General features: G+C 41.5%; 1 protein-coding gene across 18 annotated transcripts in view; it reads right to left on the bottom strand.

Moving 5' to 3' along the window:
• Positions 1-640: 640 nt before the first annotated feature.
• The window catches only part of TRPM3 (transient receptor potential cation channel subfamily M member 3), a 605,449-nt gene continuing 594,453 nt past the window's right edge, over positions 641-11,636 (bottom strand). For 11 of the 18 annotated variants that reach the window (XM_064361657.1, XM_064361658.1, XM_064361659.1 and 8 more), the window contains one exon: positions 641-9,036. In XM_064361657.1, the coding sequence (XP_064217727.1) occupies positions 7,584-9,036 (1,453 nt within the window). In that variant the 3' untranslated portion in view covers positions 641-7,583. The remainder of the gene's footprint in view (positions 9,037-11,636) is intronic. The other 7 variants (XM_064361664.1, XM_064361666.1, XM_064361667.1 and 4 more) reach the window with 1 other exon arrangement.

Raw genomic sequence — 11,636 nt, 5'->3', positions numbered from 1 at the left:
CGCCATGATTCAGCTGATTACTGTCATATGGAAATACGGGTCTCATATTACCAGATCTTCAGGTTTTTTTAAAAGAAGCCAGAAATCTGGAATTAGATGTGAAATCTTTCTTTTCTTTCTTTTTTTTTTTTTTTTTGGAGACAGGATCTTGCCCTGTTTCCCAGGCTGGAGTGTGGTGGCACCATTTTGGCTCATTGCAGCCTCAGCCTCCTAGGCTCAAGCAATCCTCCCATCTTAGCCTCCAGAGTAGCTGGGACTATAGGCATGTGCCACTATGCCCAGCTAATTTTTGTATTTTTAGTAGAGAGTGGCTTTCACCGTGTTGGCCAGGCTGGTCTTGAACATCTGGCCTCAAGGGATCCTTCTGCCTTGGCCTCCTAAAGTGCAGAGATTACAGGAGTAAGCCATGTGCCCATCCTCAATTTTTAAAAGTTTCAAATTAAAAAAAAAAATTTGTGCTGGCCAATAATACCCTTTCCGTGCTGGTATATGACCCACAGGCTACCCGTTTGCAACTTGTGCTCACTGGAACAAGTAATTTGTGGAGCCGTAGGCAATTATCTCTCTGTACCTCAAAATTTCTTAGCATGAGGATGGTGGAGATTAGATGGCGGCAAATAAGTGCACAAGGAAGTCCAAGTAATGTTTTAAACTACTGAGGTTTTTTTTTTTTTTATTGCAAAACATTTGTTACAGAAATTTCAGAAAGTTTTTCCTGTGGTATCTGCCAACTTCTGCTTTGAATTATATATCTAAACAATCAAGCTCAAAGTGCATTGTGAATCCAATAATAGACCTTTAAAAAAACAATTCTTCTAAGGATTTATATGTATTTATAGTGTCGATAGATATGCAAACCATGGTCTATCCATACACAAAGAAGGAAAAGATGTATATATACTTAGCAAACCCAATTTTAAAACCATTGCACTTGTAGGAATTCATTTAAAAATGATATCTGAATAATTTCCTCCGTTATAAACTAGGGTTAGAACGTTTACAAATGAGAGTCTAGGTCCTATGTTATGAAATGGCTGTGAGTACACTATGCTGCATGTACTGGTTTTACACAGCAGTAGCAGCAATATAAACTCAGGTCAGATGCGGTGTGACAGGAAGCAGGTAAGTCTTCATCCCATCTATGGTACTCTTCTTCTGAATCTCTCTCACAAAGATTCTGTGTTCAAGTTTAGATTTATGTGGCTAACAAATATACATGCATATATCATTCAGAACAAGAGTAACTCCGAATAAGGCAAGTTTCTTTTTCCCCCCTTTCAGTTCTCAGTGTATTTTGTGTGTGCACTCACCAAGTCACAATCAAGAATCTGATCCTGTTGACTCTAAATCAGAGGTCCCAAACTCTTGCCTTTGGGACTGAATGCTGCTGGCAGACATGTTTGTTTGGCTAGCACAGTGTTTGGAAAGCTGAATTTGAATGTCTTTGTGGTGTGATGTGTATTCTCTCATGCGTTACTTACAAACCCTGCTTCTTCTGTTGACTTTCACCAGTCCCATTCACACATTTGTGTGTTCTGGATCTGGCCCCTCCATGTATTTGGATTTGCAGCCTCACAATCTAGGTGCAGATGGCTGGTTTTAAAGATGTGTGGGAAGCTGCAGTGAAGATGTGTAGGGCTCTTGAGATTTAGAGAGGCAAACATTGGACGAGGTGGATGCGAACACCAGCCGCGTTAGGAGCGTGGGGTGGAGGCAGGAGGAGGCTAAGTTAGTGGGAAGATCACGCCTGGGACAAAGTCAAAATGTTTGGCTTTTTCCAAGTGGCTGCTGTTTCAGCTTACTGAGCCAGGGTCAACAAGGTATAAAGGTAATGGGGCAAGGGTCTGTTGGTCTGGTGAAAAAGTAGCTAGTCTTGGACTAAGAGAAGAGAATCAAGGAGAGAGGAGGAAGAAAGCCGCACTTCCAAGCACGAGGCTGAATTTCTCCCTTTGTCCCACAGGTCTCAGCCACTTGCCTGCTCCAGAGGTAGGCATGGGTCCTGATTGACATTCATGCTCTTTACAAAGCCTGTGGACTTCTAGCCATACAAATGTCTTTTCAGTTTCCAGCACACAAACATTGTGCAAATACACAGGGGCCTGTTAGGTTTAAGGAGGCCAGGAGGCTAGGTAATATAAGGAAGGGAAAATTCACCTCACTCTTATTGCCACCTGGATTACCTGGTCACCAAAATCCTCTCTTAGATGACCCCTAGAAATGGTCACATGTTGCTTTCATTAGCAGTGATGAGTGCAAGGAAATCATCAGAGAAAAGGTAACACAACTACCTTCTGAGATGAATTAAAGAAAAAAAATTGCTTTTCATAAAGTGGAACCAGCTTTTCCTTTGGTTGACTCCAGTCTGAGAGACAATATCCGACTTGTAAAAAGGAGAAAGTTTAGGTCAATGCAGGCTGAGAGGAAAGTTTTCTCTACTCATTTTAGGAGCAGTCATTTACAAAACTGTGCAAATTGGCTCCTCTCTTTTCCAGATGTTGAATGGCTTCTAGTAATGGTGATTTTCTAAAAAAGTAAACTCTTTAGAATCACCCAGTGCTTGATCAGACACCCAAACCCATGCCACCTGCCCCCAGGCTAGGCTCACCCCCAAGGTGAGGAAGCTACAAGACAGGAGGGAGGTCTCTGGTATCATTGGATCACACATTCACAGCGATCTGCGCACTTCCGCACTCTCACAGATGGACTTTGCGCTCTCATCTCTAGCTGGGCAATTTGCACCCGGTAGCTCTAAAGAATCAAATGTCTTGCATATATCACAGATGCACAACACCTAGACCTTGGCAGACCCATGAGGGGTTGGCTTGCCATCTCTGGGTCCCATGGCTATACAATCTGCAGTTAATACTTTATTTCATATTATTTGTTCAGTGCTTCAAAAAAAAAAGATTTAAAAATCCCTTGGTTACTTTTTTTTTTGTTTTTAATTTTTAAAAACTGAACATAATCCCCATAGTAAGAAGCCCAACCGTTTGAGTAAATTCCTAACTGGCTTAAGCGTCACAGCAGGCAACAGTAAAATGTCAAGTGTCTCAGAAAAGTCAAAAGAAATGCATAAAGCAGTGCATGCATTTTGTCGACACAAAATTAAGACTGGGTTTTTGAGAGCGATTACTTCATTTAAGACACATTGTTATTGTTAAAGGATAGTGAGTTATAATGCAATATCTAGGCCAAATATATAACCACCTACACACTAGCATCACTTTATCTAGAAACAACGTAGTGTTACTAAATGAACATATTTATAAAATACTGTACACTGCTTCTGCATGGGGTTAGCAGATGTAAACAAACAGCTAACTCAACTGGAGTTTCAAATATCAGTTTAAGTTCACTTGTCATATAGTCTTTTGCGTAACATGCCAGTTCGTCTTTCACAAAATCACAACTTGCCTACCACGGCTCGCAGGACTTATTAGAGGAGATACATCGGCTTACACGCATATTTTACAGTGATCTACAGGAATGTGGAAAGCATCAAGCAGATCAGGAACAAAAATGCCCAGTTCACAAAGATGCTAAATAACATGGAGTTGGGAACATAATTAATCACTGTAACATGTGCTTCTTTATTGAATGTTACAGATTTATAAATGATTATAAAGCCGGACTGTAACGTTCATTAACACAACCACATGCTACAACTATGCTGGGTTAGACATGGGTTACATACATGTTTCCATGTGTTTTGTAATACAGCGTTGGCCAACATATGAATGGTATAGCCTATAGATAGAGCACGATGGATGACTGGATAATATTTATCACCTTTAAAGAAATTAAACAGCCCAAACATTCAGGTAGACTGTACACACTCGAAAGTTAAAAAAAAAAATACTATCCAGTTATCTACCATCATATTATCTATAGAAACCATATTTTAGAACACATTTGAAACATTCAGAAGAAACACATTTTGTGTTCTATAAGTACATTTTTCTCATTTGATTATTCTTACATATAAATTTTAAAAGGGGAACTTTCAAAGTGCTAAATAATATCCTAGGCCTGGAAACTTAGACATTTAGAAAAATCCAGTCCTGTAAAGTGCTGCATTCTGACTGCTAATACACCTTTTGGCTTGCAGAAATAACACAAACTAGTTATGTCAGTGGTACCCAAGCATTCCAGCTATTCCTTCAAATCTATCAAGGAGGGGCCCTCTAACTATAAATATAAAGTCTATTGGTTAAGCAGGAGACGTCCATGGTCATTTTCATAAAACATCCTTAATTTTTTTTTCAAAAGGAACAAGCAATTTAGACCAAATCATTACATATAGTAGTATATAAAAATTGGCACCTTTGAAGCAGATGATTAAACCACAGCTATTACTTCCTTGAACTCTCTATGACTTTATTTACGGTCCTCGATAACTTGCTGCTCATAAACTGCTTAATTCACAAAGACAGGTAATTAACGTCCCCTCCATCAGGGATGTGGTGGAATCAATGGGCTGAGCATAAGCTGACTGCACAAGGCCACAGAATCAATGCCACATCGGTGCACAGAGAACCCGGAAATGGAAAGAAATGGACTGAAAAGGAACACACATGTATGTGCACAGGAAAGAAATGGCCTATGGAAGTTGCACAGTTTGTGTCTACAGTCATTTAAATTTGGCTTATATATTTCACACGTTTCACAGATGTTAGAATTTAATTTTCATGCACAACAAAAGAACCAGGTAATTGCAAGATTAGGACCGTTGAGTATTTAGTTTCCCAGTTCATATACTTTTCCCTCCTAAATCACAATGAATGGCAACACTTGCGCTCAAAATGCCTTTCCCTCACTTCCAATCTGGCCCAGGATGAGGCTCTGGAGGTGTCTGATGTCAATGAATAATGGTTTCACCTCCTTCTTCGATTCCTTTATAGACCATTCAGGGAGGCTTCAGCTTTTGATTGTGCTTGATACTTAGAATCCTCAACATGTTAGGATATAAGTGCATTGAACTAGCAACATCTAATTTAAAGAACAAAAATAACAAATCTTGGTTCAAACTCTAGTGCTGAGATTCGGCCTTCCTGAGAATCACAGAGAGATGGTCTCAAATGTAAAGTGCCTATTACAACTGTACTAACTATGAACAAACATGGTTCCTTTTCCTCATTATCAATCAACATGGAACCAGGGGCTCATGAACCCTTTCAAGTTATATTGCAACTTTGCATGCATGTACATTTTTTTTTTTTTTCCTGGAGAGAGGGCCTAGAGTTTTCATCAGATCCTCATAGGGATTCATGACTCAAGGAAGTTTAAGACCAACTGATTTATTCTCAGACCCTGTGCATGTTTGCTGGAAGGGAAATAGCCAATATGGGGCCCAATAAAATGTTAAGTGTTCCTAGAACAACTGTAAATGAGGGAGTCTGGGTGTTTGTTACCAATTCACCTAAATGCCAAGGAGTGAAAAAGGAATTGTTTAATTCTTTACATATGTGACCTCATCACACTTTTTATAGCTGAAATGCTTATTCAGAAGAGTTTTTATTTTATCTTACATTTAAAGGAAGAGACTTAATCCATGTGTTTACTTGATTTCACAAAATGAAGTAAAACTTGGTGTTTGCAATTATAATTAAAAGAACCACGTGGTACCTCAGGCCAGGAACAATAGGTCGTTTTCCTTAAAGGCTTTATTCTTTTTTAAACATCAGTGAGCCAAATAGGAATCCAAAGATTTGGGGTCAAGATTTCTTTATCCCAGTTTCAATCCAGATTCTGTTCTAGAAGCTTATGCCCATACTGTAGAGTCTGTAACACTAGCAGGTTTAAAGTTGCATGTCTATTCAGATTGTACTTGGTGTAAAACTTTGTTTAGGAAAAGCCAGAATAAATAAGATGTCCCGATAGTGAGTGATTTCAGACAAAAAAGGGTAGAGGGCAAGGAGTGAGTCATTTTGACAACTCTAGTTTGATGTGAGAGAAGGTCATAGGAATTTTAAAAATCATAATTTCAACATTTGGTCTAATAGTATAATGAACTCTTTCAATGGAACTTCTTGTGTATTAAAAAAATCTTGATTATACTTCAAGGTGATAGAAAAGTCCAAGCCTCTTAAGAAAGCTCTTTATGTCTGTTTATTTTATATATAAATATGTGTCTCTGCATAAATGCATATACATGTGTATAAGTGGTATATACTATAGAACTCTTTATATGGTTTATTTGCTTTCTATTTTGGTCTACTGTATCTTTTTTTATAGCTCTGTCTATAAGAAAATATTCATGGTATGCTTGCAACTGATGGCTTTGGGTTGATACCAAACTCCCAGTCAATTCTAAGGTTATTTATAGTTTTGAAACTTCCTTAAAAAGTACTTTGGAACATTTCCATAGAAAAGATACCAGCCCTTGAAAAACTCCAATTAAATTTATGCTGAGCTCAGATTAGATGGCAAAACTCTAGGTATGAAAATATCCACATATAACCATAGATTCATATACAAAATGGTCATGTGATGAGTGGTGTGAAAAATTGGCAGTTAGGTCTTAGAGGTGTTCAGGAGGACGTGGTGGAGCCATGCAAATGATGACGGTCACACAGCAATACGACACATGACATGAACAGTGAGAACAGAATATCCCACATGGCAATTTCAGGCTAGTTTCATCCACTGCTTTTTTCTTTCTTTCTTTCTTTTTTTAAAGTTCAATATTACATATTCAGTGAATGAATTCATTGATGACAGGTGAGATACAAGATAAATTAAAAAATATAAAATTATTTAATTACATTCATCTTGATCCTGAGCTTGCTTGACTAGACTTGAAAACCCACTTTATATAATAAATCACTTGACTTTTTGTCTTTTAACATCAACTCTTCTTTCATTTCGATTGCAATACAAAAAGGCATTTCTATTCCCTTATTTTCTTCAAAAAAGGATAAACAGTTGTGGCACCAGAAGTGAATAGATAGAGACAGGTGAACTATGACTGTTACCTTGTTTTTTCTTTATAATGATCAATTACAGAAGTGTTGGCATGAGAAGGATGTGGGACGTTAGGTAGAACTGCTTGCTGCCGGCTTATACTGAATAAAGAGGATGCTCTTCATCAGTCACCAGTGATGGAGCCAATGTGAAAAGAAAACAGAATGGAAGTTTAGAATATCTCATTTTGTACGCTGGCTATGTTATTTTATTTTGCAATTTAGCCCTGCATCCTACAACTCTCGATAACGGTCAGAAATCAACAGATGCCTCCTGGCATGGAGCGTGCTCGAAGCCCCTTGTTTCCCCCTCTCTAATGGCTTCCTGCCGTGACTGCTGATACACATTCATCTCTAACCCTTCCTTCTCCCTCTCTTCCCCCTCCCTGCCCAGCAAGTGTGAACATGCCTTAAATCCCCTGTGTCTGGCACTGGGTCAGATCAAATGCTTTCTTGACCTGTGGCCCAGAAGTCACCTTTGAGTTAACACCTCCCAAAGCATTGCTCGTTTTGCTCAGCTAAGAATAAAGCAGGTATGATTCAAGGATGGGGGAAAAGCTGGAGTTGGAGAGAATTTTAGGGCTGGATTCTTGAGCCTCCTGTGATGGATATTGAGAAGGTTTAGTGGTGCTTGCTTTCAAAGCTTTGGAAAGCCGATGTTCTGGACAGTCTCCTCATGGACAGGCTGTCCCCTCGGCCCTCCGGCTTGGAGGACTTACTTCTCTGGAAGGGATTTCGCAGGCTTCCTGTGTTCCGCTGCCTGTCGAGTTTGTCACTGATGGAGAAACTCTTCCTGGTGTGTGCATATGGCGCGCTCGGCTCCTCTGCCGAGTAGCTGTTGGCGCGCTCTATCTTGGGGACGGTGATGTTGTTGGACAGGGTTCTGACTGAGTTATCACCCTCCTGGGAGGATATCGCAACGGTGGCTCTGCGGCTTTTGGCCTCATTCTCCTCAGTGTCAGAGCTGGGGTGACTCAGTTCTGCTTCTCGCTCGGGATGGCAGCAAGATAAGTCCTCCACTTTGTCTCCGAGACCTCCAGGGAAGGCAGCTCTGTCCGCAGTTGCTTGAGGGGCATTGACACATCTCGTGTCGATACAGTCTGTAATACTTGTATATTCTGCTGTTTTCACAGGCACCCCAAAGTTGGCATAATAGCTCCTTGAAGGGGAAAACATAAAGCTATGAGATTTCACGATGGGGGCCTCTTCTAGAAGAAAGGGCGTGGTGCCTAGGTAGCGGCTGCTTTTGGAGCGCTCGATGGTGTGGTATGTCGGAGGGTCTGAGTCCCAGGGGTTTTGGCATTCTGGGAGGTGGGTGTACTCTGAAGAAAAAGATCTAGTGTCCATGGAGGTGATGTCCTCGAAGTCAATGCTCCGGCTTGGAGGTCTGTCTGTGGGTGCAAGAGTTGCATAGGCACTGCTCGAAGGGGCTGTGGAAGGTACTGGAGTTGAAAAGCTTGGCTCACCCAGCCCAAGGATGTTCACGGAATTGTCCAGAGGGTCTATATCACAGTGGAGTTCATCCATGGCAGAGACATAGATGTCTATACATGATGACGGTCTTCTGGAGTCAGGAACAATGGCCAAGGTGTTGGCAGGGGCTGCAGGAGCTCTGGGTTCTTTTGCTACTGAGTGGGAACTAGTAGCCCGGTGTAGGCTCAGGGACCTTTCTTTAAAAATACTTTCCAACTTTTCTATACCACCTTTGTCTTTCATATTGACTGAATAGAAAGAATGGCTTCGCATACGGGGCATTAAGGTTGGAGAAGTTGGGGACATGGTCTCCTCACCTGCAGGGTCTATACTCTCCTGGAGCTTGAAGGTGTTCCCTTCCTGGCTGTTGAAGCTGCTCTGGCGGACAATGTAGGCTGCGTCCGTGCAATCTGAGGAGGTCCTCGAGCGGATTTTGTTGGACTCAGCCCGCTCCAGACCTGTCAGGCGCTCCAGGGCCGTGGCCATGCGCCCGATGAGGTCCTCCAGCTGCGCCAGCCGGATGTCCACAGTCTGGAGCGAAGCCTTCATGGAGTGCTCTCTCTCGTTCACTTCCTCCAGCCGCATGGACATGTTCTCCACCCTGTGCGAGGAAGAGAGAATGAGAGTCACTCAGCCTGGTTCCTCTGCTGGGGCTTAAGAGAGCAAGGATAAAGAGCATCACAGCTGTGCCTGACCTTGGTAACTTCAGCGCTCTCTTCCCAGAGGGAAGACAGGCTACACGTGTTGAGAGAGGCTGGGGAGGAGAGGTTGGCATTGACGCTGTGACAGAGAATCACAGAATTCAAATCTTTTTGAGCTGGAATGGGCTTTAGAGATGATCGAATCCAGCGATCTTTTAGCTGTCAATCCCCTTTTCCCTTAAGGAAATGGAATGCACAATCCTGATAAGTAGGCACTAAAATGGAACCGTTCTTATTGAAGTAGAGTGGGGCTGAGTCCACCATGGCCTAGCTGTGGCTTGGGGCAGGGTTTAATGACCTAAGTAAGCATTCAGGTGTTGGCTTATCAGGGTCACTCACAAAATGAGAATGTTGCATTTTGATGATTTTACCCAGAATTTTGCAATAAAATTTTGGAATCTAGCTATTTTTATTGCAACATACATGTAAAATTTGTATTCCATGGATGGGGGTTATCTTTATTTTGCATTTATGCAATAATTTTTATTCATGATAATCTTTTTAGAAGGTTGTATCTCTGAAGGAATTAACATGGCCCAGTTACTGAGGCACCCAGGATTGATGTAATCTAAGCCAATCTTTCATTAATAAAGGAAAAGCAAAACATCAAGAAATTTAACCAAGATGGCATAAAGCAATTTGTTGTAAACACTGGAGTATCTGTCAGTAAGTCAGTTCTTCTTCTCTCTCTGTCTCTCCCTCTCTGGTGGGCTGATCACAGATGCCTATATTACTGTTATTTCTAGACTTCTGTACCCTCCCACTGGAAATTCTTTTCTTTTTAAAATTAAATTAACTTTTTTAGAGATGGGGTTCTCACTTTATTGCCCAGGCTGGTCTCAAACATCTGGGCTCAAGCGATCCTCCTGCCTTGGCCTCCCAAAGTGCTGGGATTTCAGGCATGAGCCTTTTGTTTGTTTGTTTGAGACAAGGTCTAATTCTGTTACCAGGCTGGATTGCAATGGTGTGATCATAGCTCACTGCAGCCTCGACCTCCCAGACTCAAGCAATCCTCTCGCCTCAGCCTCCCTAGTAGCTGAGACTATTGGTGCATGCTACCATGCTAGCTGGTTTTTAAATTTTTTGTAGAGACAGGGGCTTGCTGTGTTGCCCAGACTGGTCTTCAACTCCTGGGCTCAAATGGTTCTCTTGCCTCAGCCTCCCAAAGTGCTGGGATCACCGGTGTGAACCCTGGGAATTCTTAGGGGCATGGGTTTTCTTATATTCCTGTTTTCATTTCTATGTGGCTAACCTAATACCTGACAGGTGTCAACAGATGTTCACTGGGTCAATGATATTTATGAACTTAATTGTCACTCAGTCTGCCTGGCCATTTAAGAAATTTAAAGATGGCATAAAGCAATTTGTTGTAAACACTGGAGTATCTGTCAATAAGTCAATTCTTCTCCTCTCTCTGTAGAAGCCACGTATTAGAGGCCACATATTAAAAATAAAATTGTAACTTATTTTTCACTTGCTCAAATTAACTTGGAAAGGACAAACCAAAGCCAAGTCATAATTTCAGCTCAGACTTTCACTTTTAAATGTCCAAAGACAAACCTTTTGGTGAATTTATATGAGACCTATGCACAACTTTTCTGGAGAGGATTAAAGTTACTTTTTCCAATCCTTTCAATATGCAAAGTAAATCATTTGACTGCTGATTCTTCGGGCACATGCTGCAGGTAGACCATGCTTCACAATGGATGTGGGAATTTCGCTGGGTCCCTGCAGTCTCTGGGGCTGGGGGTGAGGTGTTAATGACAGCAACACCTCTATTAGGGAAGCACACACATGTCAATGCCAGAAGCAGGTATAATACAAGAGGCATGTGGATCTCTGAGAGACCTGTCGGCTTCTTAAAAACCTCCTCCCCTGCTGGCCAGGAGCATGGCGGTGTGACTCCTCTGCCTTGGGGCACATTTCTGCCTCTCTAAGGGCCCCCACCCCCACTCTGCTTTTATCCTTCGGCTTCCCTTCACTCACAGAAGGTCCCAGCCTGCCCTTAAGAGCTCTGCTTGTCATTTTTTCTTTTCTCCCTCCTGCTGCCCCATAACCAACCCAGAATATCTCAGGAGCCACCATGCCCAAGTGTATTCTCAGAAGACTTGTACATTGAGCCATTCTGTGTCTGGCAAGTTCAATGCCATGCACTCAGCTGACACAGTTAATTCAGAAGGAAAATACAGCTTTTTCCTCTGTCACTTCATTTTGTCATATAAACATAGCCAAAGAAACAAAATTACTTAAAATAACAAGTTTGTGCATCTCATAGACTTGCAATTACTTTTTCACCATCTAGCCTATGGAGTTTGATTTTGCAAGTACTGTAGTTAAATTTTTTGCAGTGCAATAATCCGTTATATTTATTTATTTTTGAGTTAACGTTTCACTCTGTCACCCAGGCTGGAAGGCAGTAGTGCAAATATGGCTCACTGCAGCCTTGACTTCCCAGGCTCAAGTGATGCTCCTACTTCAGACTCCCAAGTAGCTGGGAGTA

Source organism: Aotus nancymaae, unplaced genomic scaffold (genome assembly GCF_030222135.1).
Source record: "Aotus nancymaae isolate 86718 unplaced genomic scaffold, 86718_ANA_hifiasm-v0.15.2.pri h1tg000041l, whole genome shotgun sequence".
Classification (NCBI taxonomy): domain Eukaryota; kingdom Metazoa; phylum Chordata; class Mammalia; order Primates; family Aotidae; genus Aotus; species Aotus nancymaae.
Note: the sequence above shows the minus strand (reverse complement) of the source record. Positions and strands in the feature narration are given on the sequence as shown.